The sequence below is a fragment of the Ictalurus furcatus genome, chromosome 22, assembly GCF_023375685.1.
Source record: "Ictalurus furcatus strain D&B chromosome 22, Billie_1.0, whole genome shotgun sequence".
NCBI lineage: Eukaryota > Metazoa > Chordata > Actinopteri > Siluriformes > Ictaluridae > Ictalurus > Ictalurus furcatus.
The window spans coordinates 4,819,915-4,843,346 of NC_071276.1; the positions used below are offsets into that span (position 1 = coordinate 4,819,915).

Genomic DNA, 23,432 nt, shown 5'->3' on the forward strand with positions numbered 1-23,432 from the left:
AAGACGCACCATCAGCTAATGAAACCATTCATCTCTCAGTCATCACTCTCCCTCTTCAGCAAGTTTCCAGAAACTGCACGGCTCTGTGTTCAGACAATTCCAGGCAACGGCCCATCAAACTTTAATGGCAGTCTTAAGGTGTTGCCTTACCTGTTTTGTGTCTTCTTCACCATGTGCCATCTGAGTGATACTGCTGCTTTCACTACCACTAGGAAAGCCCAGTATGTGCAGGATTTAAAATTCAGAATTGCATCTTTATCCAGAACAAATGGCTATATCATGCTTTGAGGATCACCAATAGTCCAAGGTTTTTGAATCAGTCGTTAGGGCAATCTTGTAAGGAAGGCCATATGTAAGCTATGACATATTTGGTCACAAACTGATCAAGTCCCTTGCTAAGCCTTTGAGGAATGGGCAGGTGCAAAAGGTAGACAGATTCCCAAAATAATTCAGCACCAAAGGTACAAAAGAAGGGCAACTTGAGCTGGCAGCCGAGGCCATTTTAGGGGCTCCGGTTGCAGCGACTCTTTCGTTGGCTTACTCTAGAAGTCGCCAACATGTGGCCTCGTGCCATTGCAATGGGGACTTTGTTTTCATTTATAAACCTCATTTGCATTTCCGCCTGATACTGATCTACAGGGAGTGTAGTCGTGTCATATGTAAACGGAGTAAATAATTCACTGATTGCTAATTTATTGCCTTTATACTGTATAACAGTGCAGCATTTTGTGGAAGAGGTGATTGAATGGATTTTGCATTTAAAATTTAAATGACACATTGATCATGCTTGGACAGAAGTCAAAAAGGAAGACATCAAATGACGTCAAGGGGGCCACATTTCACTTGAGAGGACATACACATTTTAATTTCTTGCCCAAACCACCATCATTCAAAACATTTAGAAAGAAAACTGGGAGACTGAGAGAGCCAAACTGCGAGTGTATTCTTTTCAGTTCAAGGCCAAATCAAAGAGACCTGACTCGGACCTATTTTCAGAACAACACGGAACCGTGGCTCTCATAATGGCCTTTTGAAATATTGATTGGATTTTGTATAGCAGACTGTGTGTGACAATAGGGCCTTTTCTGTGGCACTGCTTCGGCCAGAACATTTTGAACAGTTCTGAGACACCTATCAGTGCCAACACTTTCCTAACTGCACATCTAGGGCTGGTTGACGTCAAAAGCTCATGTTTTACAGCCCATTATTGTATTTTGGTATATTGTTAAATGCATTGACGACTGGTTTTTATATTAGATTGGAAGCTAAAATCTAACATCTGTCAATAGGGTTAAGCGATGCATAATGTTATAATCATAAGGTCTCATCGATGGCATAATAAGAATGATGCAGGGCGAGCTATTATACACACACACAAACAGTTTAATTTAAGTGTTTCAAATTTGCAATGTTCTGCTGGGTTCAAGTCGTGTTTTCTCAAAATACCAAACATGGTATGCAGAAAAGTTGCAACCCTTCAGCTGGAAAACGTGTAATTTGTGTTTGGATTTTAATTTGTGCTTAGTATACTGTATCTACTTTTAGTTTCTCCTCCAAAGGCATTTTGGGTTAAAACAAAAATCCACCGTGTTTACATTCATTACACCTGCGACCGCATTTCAGTCACTGCTGCTGGATGACGTGTCACAGATGTCTCAGCAAAGTGGGCTGAAAAAATCTCAGCCCAAACGGAGATCAAAGCTTGGAAGTGTTTTGCTTTGTGTAATCCCCTTGACACAACTGTTATGGATAGGCTGCATCAATGAGAAAAGGAATCGGCCCCAGCCATGCTTCTTCCAACCATTTGATGTATTTTACTTATTTACGATACTTACGATAATATGAAGGCTCTGATAGCTCATTCATTCCAGCCAGCCATGTTAAGTTGTATGTAGTGTTTTATCCATCCATCAATCCATCTTCTATACCGCTTATCCTTCAGGGTCACGGGGAACCTGGATCCTGTCCCAGGGAGCATGGGGCACAAGGTGGGGTACACCCTGGACATGGTGCCAATCCATCGCAGGGCACAATCACATACACTACAGACACTTTGGACACGCCAATCAGCCTACCATGCTGGAGGAGGAAACCAGAGCAGCTGGAGGAAACCCTCGCAGCGCGGGGCCGTGGCGCGAATCGAACCCCCAACCCTCGAGGTTTGAGGGAAACGTGCTAACCACTAAGCCACCGTGTGCTCTGTAGTGTTTTATTTAGTTAGATATTAGAGTGGTCAGTGGTAATTTGTGCTGTTTTTCTTTTACACAATAAAGACGCAAAGTGCATCACAGCCGCCAAAGTTATTTAATGTAACATGTATTGCAAAGTATACTTATAACTGAAATAACAGATATAACTTAAACAGTTGCCAAAAGCCACTTAACAAGACAATACAATTATTGAACACTAAATATTCAATGAAAAGGCATGGAGAAAACAAGACGACAACGACTCTGTTTACACCTGGAGAGATTATGTGTCTTGGGTATTAGGGTCATATCCGGATAGGGTTTAACCACATAAATACGAAAGTGTAAACAGACCCAAGGCGTTTTATATCCTTGAGGTCTGAGATGCATTTAAACCAGAAAAATGCTCACCAACATACACACACACACACAACCCCAGTAAGTTGTGTTCAAATGCACATGGTTCCTGACTGCTGAAGTCAGCTCTTAAGGTTTTATCTTTAGCATTTTAAACAAGAAAACAAGATGCACCACAATAGTGACAATAGTGACCTTTATAATGACCTTTATTTTTTTTGCGTATTAATTTCATGTAAATGAAACTCAAGGTCAAGTTCTTATTTTTCAAGTCACATAACTTATAAACTGAAAGGCAAAGCACACATTTAGAAACATATCAGCCTTAAAATAATTACACTGCTTAAGACTAGTTATACCACAGCATTGTTAAATTCCTGAATTTGATTGGTCAGAAGATGTTGATTAACAGCAAATCACAGGTTTATATTAATGCGCTCTTTCAAATACATTGTTGCTTCTATAGTAGCAACTCATTCACAGGGACTTCTATAGCGGATACTCCACATAATAAGACTAAAAATAAAAAGGTTTTTTTTTTCAAAACCCCACACATTTATTTAACGAATAAAAATGTTTAATCGTTGATATGGCGAGGTTCACTGTAAGGAAACTTTTGCTTGACATTTTTGGAAGGCGTCTCCAGTGTCAGCACTTTGTAACAGTCAGAGGTATAATTTTAGGACAGGTAACTTTGTGGTTTCTCAGTAAAGTGAAAAGCTAAAATTTTTAATAGAGAATATAGAGAATAGAGAGAAAAGCAGAGGGAAATACGGTTTATAGTTGCTATAATGGAATGGATAAAAAGAAACTAACTTGTTTCATGAATGTTCCAAAACATTCATGGCCGCATCACACTACTCCGTCGTTGGTTGTTTTCCCATACCAGCACACCCCTAAGTGTTTTATTCCTTAGTTAATACTCCACATTGGGTTTGGTACTGAAACCCTCAGACAGCAAATGATTTCCAAAATAATAAACGTAAGACTGTTTCGGACCTGAATATTAAAAATAATCATTATTGCCATTTACTCTATTTGGTGATATACATTTCAAGGTATTTGACTAATATCTCAGAAATTTGAAATGTGATAAATACAAAGAATTCAATGCAATTAAGCCAGAGAACAATCGTTATCACTAGCATGATGATGAATACACTATTAAGCAGAGAACATTTTCAATAATAAAAAGGATGTAGCCACAGTTTTGTCAAATCTAGGTATAGCATTGTATAAGTTGGTGTATAAAAGATTAATCTTATCCCCTTTAAATTCAGCTCAACAGATTGCTTAGTACAAGTTTGAATAACTGACATCCCAGAAGCAGAAGGTCCCTTATCTGTATCTCCATCCAATGAATTAGAGAAAATGATTTATTTCCAGCAACGAATCCAAATCCACAAGTTCTTTTAAAGAGAGGCAATCCTCAACAACTCGCTTGTTTTCTCAATGCGAGGCTTGGTTTGCTTTCCTCAGGTGACAAGTGCACACAGGTGCCTGGCCATTACCTGCTGTGGACGTGCTTGGCTTGGGCTCCTCCTTCTTCTTCTTTTCTTCTTCCTTCTGCACCTCTACTTCCTCCACATCTTCAGATTTCTGTACCTCCTTTGGTTTTGGTCTAGGATCTTTGCCGTCCTTATCACCCACTAGAGCTTTAGATGGTGCACGCAGGTAGCTCGTGGTGGCATTGTAGGGCTCCATCAGGCCTTGCTCCGCCCCCTTGCTTGGTACAGCCATGTACTTCCTGGGTGCATGTTTCTTGGGTGGATAGTAGGCCTCGAGTTTGCGCTTGTGGCTCATGGCTGAGGCACAACAGGCAATAAAGATGATGACAATGAGCAGCGACATCACTACGATGATGAGGAGCATATTGTCACGCAGGAAGTCCACTACATCATGAAACAGGAAGTGCTTGATGCGGATGAAGGTGGTGGTGATGCTAAGTATAGGTGTGGGTGAAGGTGGGGGTATGTGGGTGGCGCGGGATGTTGGGAAAATCAATTCCTGTTCGTCTCCACTGCCCTCCATGGACATGTTAAAAGGGAACGCCATAATAGAGCAGCTCCAGCTCCAAAAGGCAAAGAGGAGCACAAAGGCAAGACGTGGACACATGGACGGCATGGTAACGTTACACCTGAAAGAAGAAAAAGATGCATGAATTAAGGATATATTAGCTACATTTGAAAATTGTATTATTAGGTCTGCAACCATCCCCCAATTAAATAGTAAAATTGATTTAAAAAATGATTTGATTTCCACGTATTAAATGGTATATATATTTTTCTTTCAGTGGCCTTAAACATGGTCAAGCCCAACAAACAAGATTCCTCCCACACTTTATCTGGTTCCAGCACCACAAAGATTTTTCAAGTGCCAAATCTGTCTTTCAGATTGCTCTATGTAAACAGTGGACGCAGAATGAAAATCAGTAGATACAAAATATCGTTTATTAGAAGATATCTGCCATTCTCTGAAAATGGGAAGTGTAAGCAATGCTTTGTGGGTTCTCTGCTTCCTCTCAGTCTTTGTCGACCAACATTTGGCCTTTTCGATTAGAGAAATTATCGGACAGAGATAATATCTCAAAATGTAATCATACAACCGCGGAAATGACTAAACGAAATGTCCAGTCACTACTCAGATGCATTTAAATGTCATATTTACTTTGCGGAATTAAGTTATGAGTAACTAAGCACTGTTTGAAGACCTCGATCTGATCTAGTTACTTCATTTGTGTGTGAAGTTTCAAGTAAGCACAACTCGACACAACTTTTAATTACTCAGATAATATTAGCTTAAACCTAGACACTGCCTTCTTTTTCTTTTTTTTCCAATTTCTCCTCAACTTTCTCTTTCTACAAAAAAAAAACTTGTTGGTGTTATATTCTTGCACTTAACTTCAGTTTAGCTAGTTAACAAATAGTGAACAATATAGGCCAGAGATATTCAAATAAAATTCGTCCCTTATAAAGGTCCGGATAAGTGAATATCATGACTAAATGGTGTACAAGAATTACCTTTAATGCTTGATCATTAGTGATTAGTTCAAGGCCAATAATCAAATTGGATAAAACACTGCCTCACAGCTCCAGGATCTAGGTTTAATCCTGGTGCTGGTATCTGTCCTTTGGGTTCCTCCCAAAAACATACCAGTAGACGGATTGGCTAAGATAATTTGCCACTAGGTGCAAATATGTGTGTGCATTATGCCCTGTGGTAGACTGGCACCAATTCAGGGTGTATTCCCACCTCATGCCCAGTGTTCCCTTGGATAGCCGGATCCACTGCAAGGGATAAAGCACTGGAGTGAGTGAGCGTGAACAAGTGAACAAGTGAGTTCTTTTCATTTTAACTTGCTTTATAAACAAAAGCACATTTCAAAATACTGTAATTAGTTCTTATTTAGTTCTTTAAATGTAACTTCAAAAATCCCATTGCATGTCCTACAGCCTTTGTGTGGGCCATATCTCTTAATTACTGGTATTTGCCACGTACGCTAGATAATGATCTTAACCATTGTGAGTCACAGGAAACAGAAAGAATCGTCTAAAATCTGTTTATGTGCGTCTGAGAGTAACATCCCAACAGCATATGGGTTCAACGTGAAATAATTATTTTGTTTGTTTGTTTCTTAAACTCGGTAGGATTTATCAGTGGCACTTTTGATTATTTAAGGCAACCGATGTTCCTTGTATAAATATTCACCCCATTGAACATTCCTACATTTTGTATTGTTACAACCTGGAATGGAACTGCACTTAAATGGGATTTTCTTTACATTTGATTCACACTATACGTTTAACATTTTAAGGTCAAAAGCAACAAGCATTTGATGGTTGAATATTGTAAGTAGAACCACCGTTGCCTACACTTACAGTTGTCTTCTGGGATGTGTCTCTATGAGCGTTGCACATCTGTGTCCCGATATATTTGTCCATTCTTTTGTGCAAAACTGCCCAAGCTCTGTCAGATTGCATAGAGATTATGGATGAATGGCAATTTTCAGACTTGCCAGAGATTGTCAATCAAATTGAGGTCTGGGCTTTGACTGGACCTTTCTAACACATTCAGGTTCTTGGTCTGGAACCCTTCCGGTTTAGCACTGCTTTGTTTAGGATCGTTGTCAAGATGTCTCTTACACACTGAAATAGGTTTTCTAGTAGGATTCCCAGTCCCTGTTCTTGAACAGCATTCTGCACGATACGATGCAACCTCCACCATGCTTCACTGTGGGTATGGTTTCCTCAGGGTGATAAAGCAGTGTTGGGGTTCTGCAAAACATAGGCCAAAAAGACCAGAGAATCTTTTCCCACATGAGTCTCCAACCTGCCTTTTGGCAAACTCCAAATGGGACTTCATATTGGCTTTTTTTCAGCAACGGCTTTCATCTCACCTCTCTGGGTTATGGATGTCCTGTGAACGGCTTCTCCCATCTAGGCTGTGTATCTGTCCAGTTCTTCCAGAGTTACCCATGGACTCTAGGTTGCTCTTCTGACTAATGCCCTCCTCACAAGGACAATCATGGTTGTGCCATATTCTTTCCAATTTTAATAATCGATATGATTGTACTCTGTAGGATGTTCAAATGTTGTTGTTTTTTATTATAACCAAACCCTGATTGATACTTTGCCAGTACGTGTTTTGAGAGCTCCTTGTTCTTCATGATGCTGTTTGCCTATGGGGCCTTTCAGGAATAGATGGATTAACACTGAGATCCATTTAAAAAAAAATGTGTGTAAATAATTTAGCAAATTATATTAATATTTCCTGCACTTCAATATTATATTTTGTTTAGGTCCATGACAAAAAATCCCAAATACATCCATTTTGGTTCCAGGTTGTAATAATTCTGTAGAATGTAGGAAAGTTCAAAAGCATGAATACTTAAGCTAGGCACTGTAAATCAATTATTTGGATAAAGTTTCCTGTTAATGTTTCCTATTGAGAAAAATAATATAAAAGGATTTATAAACTATGACACACGTCCGCTAAAATATTCAGGGTTTTTTCCCCTCATCACTCTATTTTAGTTATTGAAGGCCATTACTTATTTGGGGTGGAGATGGAGCAAGTCAAGGCCTGGTTTGTAATTTTTTCCCCCTGACTGCTACCACACGCTCACCACACTAAAGAGAGTGAGACAGACGGACAGACAGACAGGTAAATAGATAAACAGATTCATCTGTAAATGGTGTGGATGGTGTAGAGTAGTACACAGTTTTCAGGGAGAAAACTGGGAGAGAACAAGACATTTCATATACTTTTATATGTCATAAAATGACTGTGCAAGCAAAATGCTTCTAAAACGGTAGGAGGTTAAACAAAATATAATATGTGGGGTCTGGAAAGTTTGAGTGATTTTTTTTTCTCTTTTCTTTGTCCTGACTTGTTTTTCATTTCCTTTTCAGACAGAGAGCGAGACAGCTGGACAAAGAAAGAGAGCGAGAGAGAGCGAGAGAGAGAGAGAACACAGTGTGGGAGACTTTTGCTTCAGCCTGTATTTTCATGCTATTTTAGTTCAGCTACAATAAACCAGACCATAGGAACTATTTCTGCTCTCTAGACCAACCTCTCATCCAACCACAGCACGCTGTAAAAAGCTCAGCGCAGCTGCTGTATTGTTTTTAATGATCAAATCACAGAAATCCCAGTCCATGTTATCTGTATATGTTTAACATGTGTATACTGATATAGTGCATGCATTAGTGACAGTATTTGAACAATAACAACAAGATGTGAGTTACAATAGAAGTGCAGTTTCAGGCTTGCTGAAAAGAGGAAACCTAACTACTCAGGTCAAACCATAGACCATAGAGTGTGGTTTAGAGACTCAGACCAATAATACATGAATAAAACAAATACGAAAGTGGGAGCAACGTTTACTGAGACCATATATATGCTGATTTCTGAAAACACTATCTAGATTTCTTGTCCATTAATTATCCATAAAGACCATGTAAGATGTAAACTAGATCCTAATGAGAGGTTTGGTGTGCGCTCCTGGATCTAATGTGTGGGTGTCTCCTGCATGTTGAATGCAGCACAGTCCAAAACTGGAGGAAAGAACTGAGCTAAATTACATGCTGAAATTTTCAGCTCTGTCATTCCAGTCTGGTCTGAGTGTGGGGCATGGGGCAAGGTTTAGAAAGGAGATGAAGGCCTAATCTTCTTCAAAGAGCAAGATGAAGTACATTTGAAATTTCAATTGCATTGATTTGTGAAATATCCTTTGAAAATCTCTGTTCAAGTGATTGAACCCAAGAGAATGATCATTCTACAGGTGTCTTAAATGAAAAGAATCAATATTTCACAAAAGACCTAACCCCAGAGAATTATTGTTCTACAGGAGCGCTCACCTAAGTAAAATACCCCAGAAAGGTATAAATCTACAAGTAAGTTAACTCATGAGAACGATCATCCTGGTGAGTTAACCAAAAGAGAGTTAACAGAGGTCAAATATTGTTTGACATCATTCTAGAAATAAAATAAAATCAAAATTCTTCAAGTAAGTAAACTCATTCGACAAGTGAGACAACCATGCTATGGTTCTCCAAATGAGTTAACTCAGATTTCTTGTGTTTTTAATCAGTATGATGCCAATCCCAAAGGTGTGAGTGAGTGAGCACCCTGTTTTATTTAAAGAACAGGGATCTATCAAAGTCTGATCTTCACCACATGTTTGTGGAAGTGTATCATAGCACGAACAAAGGAGATTTCTGAGGAGCTCAGAAAAAGAGTTGTTGATCCACCAATCCACAGTCAGACAGATTGTGTACAAATGGAGGAAATTCAAGGCCATTGTTACGCTCCACAGGAATGATCGACCAACAAAGATCACTCCAAGAGCAAGACCTGTAATAGTCCGCACGGTCATAAAGGAATCCAGGGTAACTTCTAAGCAATGAAAGGCCTCTTTCATTGTTCATGAGTCCACCATCAAGAGAACACTGAACAACAATGGTGTGCATGGCAGGGAAGTGGAAAGCCACTGCTCACAAAAGGAACATTGCTGCCCTTCTGCAGTTTGCTAAAGATCACGTGGACAAACCAGAAGGCTGTTAGAAAAATGTTTAGTGGATGGATGAGACCAAAATAGAATTTTTTGGTTTAAATGAGAAGTGTTATGTTTGGAGAAAGGAAAACACTGCATTCCAGCATAAGAACCTTATCCCATCTGTGAAACATGGTGGTGGTAGTATCATGGTTTGGGCCTGTTTTACTGCATCTGGACAGCTTGCCATCATTCATGGAACAATGAATTCTGAATTACACCAGCGATTTCTAAAGGAAAATATCAGGACATCTGTCTGTGATCTGAATCTCAAGAGAAAGTAGGTCATGCAGCAATACAACGACCCTAAACACACAAGCCTTCTACAAAAGAACGGTTAAAGAAGAATAAAGTTAATGTTTTGGAACGGCCAAGTCAAAGTCCAAAAGAAATGTTGTGGAAGAACCTGAAGCAAGCAGTTCATGTGATGAAACCCACCAACATCCCAGAGTTGAAACTGTTCTGTACTGAGGAACGGGATAAAATTCCTCCGAGCCGATGTGCAGGACTGATCAACAGTTACTCCAAACGTTTATCTGCAGTTATTGCTGCACAAGGGGGTCACACCACATACTAAAAGCAAAGGTTCATATACTTTTACCGCTCACAGATATGTAATATTGGATCATTTTCCTCAATAAATAACTGACCAAGTATAATATTTTTGTTCAGTAGGGTTCTCTTTAGGATTTCTAGAAAATCTTTTAGAAAATCTGATGAAGTTGTAGGTCATATTTATGCAGAAAATCCTAAAGAGTTCTTGTTCTATAAGCAATGTCAAATGTAGTTTTACAGAACCCAACAGAGACTATCATTCTACATATGTGTTTGACCCAGAAGACCCAAGTATTGTTTTTACAAGTCATTTAACACAGGATAACAGCTACAAAGCAAAACACAGATTATTTAAATATAGGAACTGGAAGAATATAGAAGACCTGGCAATATGCTAAATTTGAATTTACTGTAAGGATAGAAATTAACAAGCTTGAAATAAACTAAGTGCATGCAATTTCACTGCTAATTCACAATAAAATCAGGGCTTTAAAGGAGTGAAAGTTAAAGGCAGTTTCCAATAGTTTTCTGCAAATAAACTGTATAACGTTCTGAGATGATTCCTGTTTTTTGGGGTTTTATTTTTGCTTTTTAATTCCACTCTCTAAAGAAAAGGTTAAAGAAAACCAAATGGCATTCATTTGAAGAGGAAAAACACTTACTGATATACAGATGTTTTCTCTGTGGTTATCGGAGATCCCAGCGCTCACTCCAGTACACAAGGAAATAAAGTGAAATGAAGAAAGAATGATCAAAAGAAAGATAAGTGAGGACAACCAGCTGCCTCTGTGCTGCACTGAGAGTGGCACAGCAGCTTGTGTCTTTAGGTTTAAACCTAGACAAAAAAAAAAAAAGAGTTAGAAAAAAAAGGAAATTTTTGTTTGTGTGGTGAACATCTCCTTCCCTCCTTCCTTCTACTTTTCTCCTCCTCTCTCTGGAAAGATGGTACGGTGGGTTGGTTTTGTTCCTTATGGACAAGGTCCGCTAATGATAGCATGCAAATTCATGGATGAGTTCACACACATAAATGACTCAAGCTCTGATATCTTTTAATTTTCACAAAATCACAAACACACACACACACACACACACACACACACAGCATGATACAGAAATCTGTTTGTTTAGGAGGAATGAGAAATGGGATATTTATATAATTTTTTACATTGCAAGGTTTGGGTGAAGTATCCATCATACACGGTAATTAGTTCTTAATGATAAACTCAAGTAACTGAAGTCACATTTAAAACCCAATTACCTTGTTTTGTTTTGCGAATGAACAATATGCACTAAATCCTCTTAGTAAATGCATACTAAACTATTTAACTCTGAAATAAGTTAGTAATAAAATATAGGAGAATAATATAAGTGTTATAGGAAAATAATATAAGTGAAAATATCTTGAATATGGGCAAATTTGTCCGACTATGAAATTATCATAAAACAAATACAAGATTATTGCGATTGAGATCTGGGGAATTTGGAGGGCAAGTCAACATGGTCCAGTTCTGATGCTCAGTGGACAGGGGTCAGTTTTGGGCACTCTGACCAGTCTGCGGCTTCAAGGCCCATATCATCTTTTTATCATAGCCAGTATTAACGTTTTCAGCATTTTGTGCTACAGCAGATCTTCTGTGGGATCCGACCAGATGGGCTAGCCTTCGCTCCCTATGCACATCAGTGAGTCTTGGGCGCCCATGAACCTGTCACCAGTTCACCGGGTGTCCTTCCTTTTGACCACTTTTGGTAGGTACTAATCACTGCATACCGGAAACTTCTTACAAGACCTGCCATTTTGGAGATGCTCTGACCCGGTCATCCAGCCATTGCAATTTGACTCTTGTCAGAGTCACTCAGATCCTTACACTTGCCCATTTTTCCTGCTTCCAACACATCAACTTTGAGAACTGACTCTTCACTTGCTGCCTAAAATATCCCATGCCTTGACAGGTGCCATTGTAACGAGATAATCAACATGTTACTTCACTTGTTAGTAGTTTTAATGTCATTGCTGATCGGTGTAGTTTTACCTCTGATACTGGAAGCTGCTTCCAGAAATGCTTTTTTTTAGCTTGAACATGACATACTCTAAATAAGTGATTAATTACTAACTTGTGCACTATAATCTGGATTCACTTTTAACAACTCAGCAGTTTACGCCTTAACTTCCTAGAAGAAGCTCACAAACACCTCAAATAACTAAAATGTATGTGCACTGAACTCTTATTTTTCTTTTTACTTTGTACAGTTGGGGAAATAAGTATTGAATGAGTCAACACTTTTCCAGTAAATATATTTCCAATGAGGCTATTCACATGAAATTTTCACCACACATCGGTATTAACTCAAGAAATCCGGAAATATAAAGAATTCACAACATTAAAGTCCATAAATAAAGTTATGTGTATTAAAGTGGAATGACACGCGAAAAAAGTATTGAACACGCTAAGAAAAAGCAGTTCTCCAAGGTAAGGTAATGCAAGGAACCAGCTGAAATCCGTAAGTAATTATACCCCCTATCTGTGCAAATTAATATCTGCTGGGTTAGTAAATTGATGGTCTATAAAAAAAAGGCTTTTCGTTACCAAGGTGTCACACAAGAAACATCTCATTATGGGAAAAAGCACTTATACTTATTTCCCCCACTATACAGTATCTCTCATTGCCTGGTCTGGACATGCAGCATATGTACTCTATATAAAAACCATACATCTCCAGGCTTAACAGTAATATTGAATAATTGAAAAACAAAAAAATGTATTTTCAGTCTTTTAGGCCACATGATGAAGGCTCAGTTTGAAGTGCGGTGTGGTGTGCACCTCCCATGGGTGAGGCTCTGTGGGCGCTGGGTGTAGCTCTTATTTCTGAACCTGGTTTCTGCTCTCTCTCTCTCTCTCATCAGGCTTTTGCGATTACAGCCTCTTGGCCACAAACACACACACACACACACACACACACACACACACACACACACACACAGTTCATGTATGCACAAGTTTTAAAATAAGCCTCCCATCTATAGGCCTACTGTAGAGCTTACATTAGACTACATATTATATACTGTATACATAAATGTACAGAGGACTGAAATCATTAGACGTCCTGTACACATCTTATTTTAAATGATATTTATTGATCTGCCAGATGAGCAGTTAATGTTCTTGGTCTTCATCTTCATCAAGGACCCCAAGAGTAATTTGAACTTGCAATCTTTTAGACACATGGAAACTCTAAATCTTATGTTATGGGAAATAACAAACAAAATAAATGACTGTGTCATCTGTAAAAAAAAAAATTCAAATAAATAAATAACATTTTTAAAAGGTTGAGACTTTAATTTATGCTCGATGCCACCATGACATTTTGTCTGCTACCACATAAAATATAAAGAAATCTTTACAGAAGGCTCAACACATGAGCAATGCCAATAAGATAAAGGACTAAAAAGCACAAACGTCCCTCCATGGGAGTAAATTACATAGAGCAGGTTTTTAACCATACAAAACAATCAGTACAGTTACAACCATACATTTGGATCATTCGGAACGTGTAAAGAAATGAAAATATTAACGTGCTCTACACTCAGAGTTCACTTTAATAGGATAGTTTTAATACTATAACCTAATACCTGTATACCAAAAAGGTCAATTACACTTACAGTCCATTTAAATGCGGTATTTTGTGCACCACTGTTTACACAACTCAGGAGAATATTAACAAATGTACTGTAGATATAGCAATAAAGAAGACACAGCTCCAGGGTCTCCGGTTTGTTCCTAAGCTCTGGTTACGGTCTGTGTGGACTTTTGTTTTGTTCTCCTCATGACTGTGTGGGTTTCCTCTGACTTCCCATAAACATGATAGATTGGCTATTTTAAATTGCTCTGAAGTGTGAATGAGTGTGAGACACCCTGCGATGGACTGGTGGATCAAGATAAAGCACTTATTTAAATAGAAGGAATGTGTAAGTTAAAAGTGGCTGTTATTAGATACATCGGTCTTTTCTATGAAATGAGGCTGATGGTGCAAAGATGTGATGTTCTTATGTTTTGAGTCCAAAAGGGGGAAATTAGTGATTAATGTATTAGCAAGAGTGCCTGCTCCTGTTGTTATCTCAGATCTACTTAACTGTTTTATACTAATAATTTAAAAAAAAAAAACACTGGAGGTGTACATGGGACTGTTTCTTTAATCCCACTTTAGTTGGCTCCTGAAGAAATTCAGACCATTTTAACACCTAGTCCTGCAGGGAGTGTTTTTTTGTTTTTTTTCCTGACGAAGTATATTATTTTGGATTGTACCTGCTGGCAAGTTAGTTCTATTTCCCAATATATATGGTTAAAAAAATCATTTAAACTATAAAATGCCAACCATGATAAAAATCAGTTACTGAAGATGAATGAATGAAGAAGAAGAAGGACCCATGATAATGAACAGCGACCTGCTTATGTGACTTTTATGTTGTGATCCTAGTACTGATGCACGCCACCAATAGAAAGCTCAGAAAGATGTCGCTTGCACATGCATATAACAAACCAGCACCCGACCTGTTGTTTGGAACTTATGAATCACAAAAGAGACGACTGGAAACAGGAACACAAGTCTGCAAAATACATGAGTCAATTGACTTGTGATTTAAAAAAAAAAAATACAGTGGATTACAACATACAAATGACGTTAAATGATATTTCAGCCTATTATGTACAGCCACTGAGTAAGAGCTTCCTTATAAACAGGACTATAAAAAAACATGAGTAAAGCAGTTCATTTGATCTACATGTATAAATATGCACGTGTAGGGGTATTGATCAACCACACACTGCTTCAGAATTAAGACATTCTGGTGCAGTTTGGCTGGAAAGAAGGCCACAGTTCAAGGTTGCTCTCACTAGGCAGCTTTTCTGTCACACATTGATGCACAACTATGTTTAAATACGCACTTCCGCTTCCTCTTTTGTCAGTCTGAGTTCACACATTTCCTATGCAACACCATTACAAACACAAATATTATCATCTGTGCTGACAACCAGCTTCTGTTGGGCCTCCAGAGGAAACTAATCTCTATTTATGCATCAGTACACAACAAATTTGGCGTAGACCAAAGTGCAGGCTTTTCTCACAGTTTGTTCTGGAGACTAAGTATTTTAGAAATGATTCAAGTTCTGCGAGTCTCTGGTTTTCTGAGAAACATTCAGGGTTACAAAGTGCATCAGTCTTGTTTAACAGCAATATAGAAATACTTGATTAAAACAAAGAGCCAGTGGTAATGGCTTCACCACACACACCTCACATAAGGAAGGAAGAATTAAGAGGGTCAGATCAACTCCATCTTCATCCGCAATGCAGACGCTTGATTGATTTGATTTTCCAGTCAGGTTTAAGATTTGCATATAAAAACGAACCTAATATCTATGCTATAGCTTCTGTATCATGCAGGAAACTGTTGAGGGTGAGGTCATCACCGTCTTCATCCTCAGTGATGGGGATCAGTGCGCCATTGCTTTTAGGGTGCTTCGGTGTGGGAATGGGATGATCGGAATCATTCATGAGGGCAGATATGCAGACCATCTCAGTCTCATGAAGCAGGCCCGCCCTCTGCCTGTATCTGCTGCCTGCCAACTTTGTGGCTAAGATGATGGTGGTCATGATGAAGATGGTCGCTAGACCAGTCAAACTGGCGATGGCAATCAGGCACCGACTCACGAGACCTTCCCTTTTTGGTTCGGCTGTAGGACAAACTTTGGTGCTATGTGGCTTAGTTGGTGTGCGATTCGGAGTGGTTCTTAATTCTGTGGTTGATGGAACCAATGGCTTGACCGTTGTTCTTGATCTTGAAGGTCCATCTGTGCTCACATGAGGCATCGTCACCACAGTAGGGACAGGATTTGTGGCATTCACTCCATTTCTAGGTTTCACTGAGGCAGAAAATGTGGGAGCAGAGTTTGGCATCGTGGGGTCCGAACTGCCATTTTTCTCAGGAAGTGAGGTTTGAGGAGGACTTTCAGTACCTGCCAAACTTCCGTTACCTGCTGACTGGTGTTTGGTGCTGTTTGTTTCAGTTCCATCAATGTTATAAAGGTTTCCAGAAGTTCCATTTCCCTGTAAAGGTTGGCCGTGGGCCGTTTCTGAATTATTCTGGCTGGTTGCGGGAGCTGCAGCAGACCGTTCTTCTCTTAACTCTGTGGTCTGGGGAGTTCCACTGGTGGGCTGAAGTAAAGTTTCATTGTTATATTGCAGTGTGTAGTTGGAGACTGTTGTATTTTGCAGATTCTGATCTTCGACACCAAGTAAATGTCTGCATGAGACCAAGCTGCTCACAGTCAGCAGAAAAAGAAATTGCAGCAAGGTGAGCTTGTTAGTCATGGCTATTAGCTGTAGAACAAAAGAAAAGGTACAATGTGGAGAATGAGTGCATAAGATACACACACTGCTCATGACATTTCTATCAGGTTATATCTTCAATTTTAACGGAAAAACGATTATTTGCACTTTGGATTAGTATTTTAACCACAATGTTGGGCTAACGTAAAATTTATGTTGTTGTGCACACCACATGTTATTAGCATGTTAAGGACTTCCGTTTTGAGGAGTATGATGTACATCACTCAGGTTTCCTGTTTCAAACTACGAATATGCCTTCAGACAGAAATTTAAGAAAAATGTCACAGCCTTAGTATTTATTACAAAGTTCTTGCCTGCTAGAACAATGTCTTACCTGATTCCCAAGGGCTTTTGTAAACTTTAACCATATAGATCATTTCCATAAATCAAATCAACGATAGTACCAATGACAAATTATGAGACGAATATACATAAATAATATATATACACATACACAATATATATAATAGAAGTGTCTGCTGTATATACACGCACTGAGCATAAATACCTGATGTTGGGTTGGTAGCTCTTTCCGGCTCAAATGGCTTGTACGGCTTCAAAAACTTCTCACCGTTTAATTCAAGTGCAGGAAGTTGCCTCAGTGTCAGACCAAGCTGAGGTTTCAAACTGTGACGCAAACTTTACACGAGCAAATAGGAGTCAGCTTAAAGCGAACGAGTTTCAGCTGCAGTTCCCTAATCTAACAAGTTATGAGTAAATGACAGTGACACCAGCTAATTATGCAACCATCAAACTTCCTCCTTAAATGAAGGCCACAATGTAGTCACAGATTATTTGATACATGAAGCAAAATTAATGGGGGTGGGGGGATAAATAAATAACAAGGAGGCTATTTTTTATTTTTTAGATTTTATTGGGTTTATTCACTTTATGTTCCATTTAAAGTGAACAGGCAGACTTTGGAAACTATGGCTTCGTTTTCTTTTGCAGTTTGACAGAGGCAGCATTGGAATGAAAAGTGTAGTTATTTACAGAGCATTTCATGGAATCACATACGCCACGCTTTCTAGTTTGAGCTTCTCATCCACCTACAAAAATCCTTCAAGTTCGCCACCTAGTCTGTTACAACACCAAAACACGCATAAACACTCCATAACCTCGGAGGAAAATCATCCGTTTACAACCTTCATAAATCACAATTCCCACTTTTAGTCAAATGGTATTATTTGCATAATACTAACTGACCACCAGTTTAGCATTTCACACAGGGGCAATGTTCTGTGGAGCCACACAATGGTCGAGTTCAGTGTTTTTCTTAGCTTAAAAATAATGACTCATTTGACTACAACCCTGAAACTGCTCTATGGAATGGTTTTGGAAGAATAAAACAACATGGTGTTTTTAATTGGACCACAATCAACGACAGAGGTGTGTGAAGTGGACTTACTGTTATGACCCCAAAGTAATTTGGCAACATGAATTATTTTTATTTATTAAAGAATGACAAATGACCCTTTTTATCAAATCAATAGCTTTTGACCAATCCGATTTGAGAAATCAATGACGCTATGGTATTTATAAAAAAAAAAAAAAAAAAAAAAAATTAAAAAACCTTTAACACAATTCTATATGCAGGACATGATTACTACAAACTACTACAAAAGGCAATAACACTAAAATGGGCTCAAACCCTAACACACTTGCCCTCCACATCATTCCATCCTTACACCAATCTACCAATTCAGACTCAATTGTACCAGAAAAATCTTTCCACCGTTCCATACATGCATCTTCCTTAAGAACCTAGCTAACATAGCAAAGATGGCACATCTACTTTTTCCCCCTGAACCTCACCTCTACTAGCTCACTTCCCTCGTTGTTATAACCCCATAAGCAGATGTAAATAAAGCTCTCTGTGCAACAAAATCCCATCTAAAATCTTTTTTTTTTTTTAAATCTAAAATAGTGTATGAATAGAGAGAAAGGTACTGTACGTTTCTTGTAGGTGGTGTGAGCAACAATAAAGAGGATGTAAAACACCTGCAAGCACCTCTCAGTTCCATAATGAAGTACATAAAGATAAAAAAGAAAAAAAAAAAGGAAGTGTTAAGCATACAGGTGATTACACCAATTACAACAGAAACATTCTTAGGGCGCTTTCACACCTGCAGTTTTTCCCTCCTCAACTGCCAGGATGTTTCTGGGGTTTTTTTGCAAACCAATCAGGTCACAAGTTGGGAAATGACTGAAAAATTATTTGTTAGGGAGTTAATACGAAGTTGTTTTGAATGGAAAAGTTTTCATTGCCAGTATTCCACATAACCAACTATAAGAGCTCGTCTATTTTTTGGGACATTTTCTGGTACATGATATGTCTCACTTTAACTGTATCTCAAGCAGGTCAAATTCTCTGATTTTCTGCCTCTAAAGGCAGAAATATGAAATAAAGACTGGTGTAACTCTGACAGTGTGGACGGTGTTTGACTTTGCTGTAGCAAAATCAAACACCGTCCACACTGTCAGAGTTACACCAGTCTTTATTTCATATTTATTACCAATAATATGAACAACTCGAATCTAGAAGGCATGCTAGGCTAGTTATTTAGCTGAGAACTGCTTAAAGCGTAGTTATAGTTACAGTGTGTCACAAGAGATGCTCTTCCTGCACTTTTACTGAAGGGGGGGGGGGGGGGGGGGGGGACAGCCAAGTGTGAAAGCACCGTTGGGTTCACCCTGACCCCGGCGTGCCTCACCCATCAAGCATGTTGTAATCTGAGTCAGACTTTGTTACTCTTCAGTTATAGTATATAGGATATAGAATATAGGATATAGTCTAGACGAACTTGAGCTACACCCTTACAAAAAGTTGGTTCTGCATGGCTAACAGAGCAGGGCAGTTGCTTCCTGCACAACGGAAACAGGAAGTGAAGAGTAGGGCATGGGTGTGTCTAGACCTACGCGGATATCACCCACCCAGACAAACACCTTGAGGGACTAAATGTCTGAGATGATGGTCTTATGAGGTTAAATTTGAGGTTACTAACGTTAATACTTCAAATATCCCTTCACCAAGTGTTTATCCAGCTAATTTAAGAGCCCTGCTCTATAATCAGGCCATGTTTTTATAACAGAATTGATATGATGTAAAATGTAAACACTGAATCATAGAGAAGCCTGGAGAGAAAAAAAAACATGGAATATGATGTGCTATTTCCTCTGGATTCTTCCTTCTGAGACTATTTAACCGAAGACACAAAACAAGAATTGGGAGGAAAACCCAGGAATGTATTTAGAAATTAGGGAGGGAAAAAAAATCTTTATTGCATGCATTAAGGATAATGAGAGGATACCGTTTCTGGGAAAGAGGGAAGTGTCTGGAATGATGAGAAAAGTCAGACCTCAATGACCATGTTCAGGGCCACTGGAATAACAATGCTGAACAGTTACACCACTATACAAACCATTTCCAAACAGCAAAAAAAAAAACCCAAATGCTCCAAATGTTCATAAAACTGTTTCAGTATGCAGATGTTGCTTTCCTCTGTCAATCTGTACATACAGCCTGCTTGGTTAAAATCACTTTCAAACATGAATTTTTCTTGTATAGAGACCTGTTAAATGGTCAGATAAATCAAATCAATCCCCTCACTTGCATTCCCAGCCTATTGCAATGTCCCTTATTAGAACAAAGTGGACTAAGTGTATTTATATTATTAAAAAAAAAAAAAAAATTAACCTATGGTCAAATACTGTCAAGGAGGCCCGTATACGAGCATCCTCTAAAAATTTGGCAACAAAGAAGAAGGGATAGTGAGGAATGCAATACTGATTTCAATATTTGAGCACACTCAATGTTTCACATTGGAATATTGGTCACAATTTTTTTTGACTATGAGAAAAGAAAGAATGCTTAACACCTTTTGGAAAAGAAAAAAAAAACAAAACACCACATAAAACACAAGTGCCACATTTGGAACAAGGTTTAGTAAAAAGATATTCTTGGCTTTTGAGAGAGACCTATGCTTCCATCATTTTGCAAATGGAACTGGTTCAAGGGGTTAGAAAAAAGAGAATGAAAGAATGAAGAAAAAAACAAAAAACGTTCATCTTGGAATGTTGGGCAGGTCTCGGACGGAACGAAGTCGCGGTGACTGGCAGTGACTAGTTCCGCCCACCTGGCCAGTAGAATTTCCTGAACAGTAGCTGGGGGAGGGGAAAAGGGTCCTTCAGACGTCCATCTGGGACAACTGCTCCTCGAGCTTGGCAATTCGCTTTTCCTGACTGCTCACCAGCTCTCGGAGGGATTTGATCTCTTTCAGCACCTCGTCCAATTTTGACTCGCTTTTCTGTACAAAACAATAAATAAATAAATAAATAAATAGATAGATAGATAGTTATTAAGCTCCTAGTATATGTTTAGCACACATGCATTTTAAGGACATGTGACACAATAACACACAAAAGCAACAACATGTGCTTATAATAAATGTCGAATGTGGTCTACATTCCCCTCTGAAACTACTGGAACGGACATTTGGGTTTGAGCTCAAAAGATGAACATGAGATGAGAGTTTAGAATTTCAGCTTTCATTTCCTAGTGTTTATATCTAGATGTATTAAATAACATAAAAGATAGAACCATTTGCATCAGACCACCCAATTTTTTAAGCAAGTATAGGAACAGAAGTTTTGAAGTAAATTAAAGCAACTGCATGACGACGTTCATTTAATTTGGATGCATTTCTCTGTAACTGGCAGACAGAATGTTTCCGTAGACTTCTGAATTCATTCTGCTGCTATCATCATGAGTTACATCATCAATAACGATTAGTGAGAATGTTCCAGAAGCAGCCACGCAATCACAAGCCATGACACTACCTCCACCATGTTTCACAGATAAGCTTGTATGTTTCAGATCATGATTTCGATCATTTCTTTCTTCACACTTTGGCCTTTCCATCACTTTGGTAGAGGTTAATCTTGGTTTCAGAACTTTTGTGGATCATCTCTGCATTTCTTTGCAAATTCCAATCTGGCTTTCTGATTCTTACTGCTGGTGAGTGGTTTGCATCTTGTGGTACGGCCTCTATATTTCTGCACTCGACATCATCTTCGTACAAAGGATTGTGATACTTTCACCTCTGCCCTGTGGAGGTTGTTGGTGATGTCACTGACTGTTGTTGTGGGGTTTTTCTTCACAGCTCTCATAACATTTGTGTCATCAGCTGTTATTGTTTTCCTTGGTCGAACCATTCGGTGCCTGTTGCTCAGTACACCAGTGGTTTCTTTCTTTTTCAGGACATTCCAAATTGTTGTAGTTGCTGTGCCCAATGCTTGCTTGATTAATTGATTCTCCCTCTTTTCTCAGCTTGCTTTTCTCCCATAGACAGCTCTCTGATCTTCATGTTGGCTTATCCTTTTTTAACAACAAATGCAGTCTTCACAGGTTAAACTGAAAGCTAAAACCAAGAGTAGATGTTCAGAGCTATTTATTGTTTAAACAAATCAATGTAACTGGACACACCTGGGTAGCAAGAAACGCCTGTCAGTCACATGCTCCAATAATTTTGCTTGCCTAAAGTTTGGGTGGTCTGACTAAGATCAATCCATTCGCTTTAACTTCCTAAGGAAGTTATATGCTATAAGAAGCAAATCTCTAGGGTCGATATATGGATATACAGATCGAATCTATACATTTATGAAAATCTAAATAATCGTTCTGTCTCTATGTTCCAACGGCAGCAAATGCAAAGTTCAGCACTCATGAGCGTCTGATGCAATAAATAAACCACGTGAAGACATGGTTGTGTGTTACAAGCACAAACGTGAATCATAAAAACTGATCAGAACAGACAATAGGGAGTGGGTTAAAAACAAAGAGGAATGAAAAGAGTGAGAAACGTACGACACACGGGGCTGCGCTGGCCGTTTTGGTGGCAGGAGCAGCAGCGTTGTTCTCTGCATTCTTGCTGGGCTTGGGCTTGTTGTCCAGAATGTTTTTCTTGACCACCTTGAGGTCGCGGTTCTTGGCTGGGATGTAGCCGTCCTTGAGCGAGATCAGGATAGGTTCGCCATTCTTGCCGTCAAACCAGTCCTCGGCCTCGATAGCGCAGTCGGGCCCGGCCGTGTCCGGATACAGATCGTCCTGGAACAGGTCCGACTGAATGGAGAGAGCGAGGAGGAAAAGTGTGAATTAGTTTAATACAATAATTTATACAATGCTTTTTCAAAGCCCAAAGGTGAACCACAAAATGATGTAATATACATATTTGATGTAATAAAAAACAAGTACAACTCGATGCCAACAGCGTCAATGGGGATGCCTCTACCACCAACATGTCAGGTCCTTCCTGTTACTAATTTACTCTTAAAATACCCTTAAAATATACTTAAAACAGGAATGAAGCTATTGAAGAACAACTATTTCAGACATCTGTCCTTGAAGAAACTTCGAGTCTGCTTAGATCAGTTCTAAAATCTAGTCGGTTCATCTGCTGTTTACAATGATAATTCCATATAAATCCTACAAACATTCAATCATAATCTCTTGAGATGTCACGTTAACAATAATATGGGATGGACGAACAGACAGCCTGAAAACATAATGCCTCCACCACCTAGTGGCAAATGCGTACAAAAGTAGGGGCAGACAAAGCAGCAGCCAGGACAAGTAGTTTAGTTTTTTTTTTTTAATACAAGTTACCCGGTGAACAAGAAGATATAGTAGGCTCGCAATCATCTCTTGTTCAACAGCATATTGACTTTTGGAAAGCAAATACTGTATACGGTATTTATGTTTAAACGATATTAAACACCCTTTACAGTGGTGAGATGACCCTTAAAAAGTATATGGACACCTAATCAATCACACGCATATGTGCTTGTTGAACAACCCATTCCAGATTTATTCCCACCTTTGCTCTTATAATAACCTC

General features: G+C 38.9%; 3 protein-coding genes across 8 annotated transcripts in view; all 3 read right to left on the reverse strand.

Annotated features, from left to right (window-relative positions):
- Window positions 1-2,171: 2,171 nt before the first annotated feature.
- On the reverse strand, window positions 2,172-11,339 carry tmem119a (transmembrane protein 119a). 2 transcript variants are annotated; one of them, XM_053610843.1, is made up of 2 exons: window positions 10,818-11,339; window positions 2,172-4,683 (listed from the first exon to the last, which is right to left on the reverse strand). In XM_053610843.1, exon 2 carries the CDS (start codon window positions 4,668-4,670, stop codon window positions 3,996-3,998), a length of 675 nt encoding a protein of 224 aa, XP_053466818.1. In that variant the 5' UTR covers window positions 4,671-4,683; window positions 10,818-11,339; the 3' UTR covers window positions 2,172-3,995. The 2 variants fall into 2 exon arrangements, with proteins under 2 accessions (XP_053466818.1, XP_053466817.1); XM_053610842.1 differs by lacking the exon at window positions 10,818-11,339 and adding an exon at window positions 5,799-5,806.
- Window positions 11,340-11,643: 304 nt separating this feature from the next.
- selplg (selectin P ligand) lies at window positions 11,644-17,592 on the reverse strand. Its single transcript, XM_053653845.1, has 2 exons — window positions 17,045-17,592; window positions 11,644-16,527 (listed from the first exon to the last, which is right to left on the reverse strand). Exon 2 carries the CDS (start codon window positions 16,516-16,518, stop codon window positions 15,565-15,567), a length of 954 nt encoding a protein of 317 aa, XP_053509820.1. The 5' UTR covers window positions 16,519-16,527; window positions 17,045-17,592; the 3' UTR covers window positions 11,644-15,564.
- Window positions 17,593-18,068: 476 nt separating this feature from the next.
- coro1ca (coronin, actin binding protein, 1Ca) overlaps window positions 18,069-23,432 on the reverse strand; it is a 52,229-nt gene continuing 46,865 nt past the window's right edge. For all 5 annotated transcript variants that reach the window (XM_053653840.1, XM_053653842.1, XM_053653841.1 and 2 more), the window contains 2 exons: window positions 22,403-22,657; window positions 18,069-20,843 (listed from right to left, as the gene is read on the reverse strand). In XM_053653840.1, coding sequence (XP_053509815.1) covers window positions 20,724-20,843; window positions 22,403-22,657 — 375 coding nt within the window. In that variant the 3' untranslated portion in view covers window positions 18,069-20,723. The remainder of the gene's footprint in view (window positions 20,844-22,402; window positions 22,658-23,432) is intronic.

Bases quoted from the DNA above. Each gene is read 5' to 3' on its own strand.
- selplg (XM_053653845.1), bottom strand. From the start codon at position 16,518: ATGACTAACAAGCTCACCTTGCTGCAATTTCTTTTTCTGCTGACTGTG.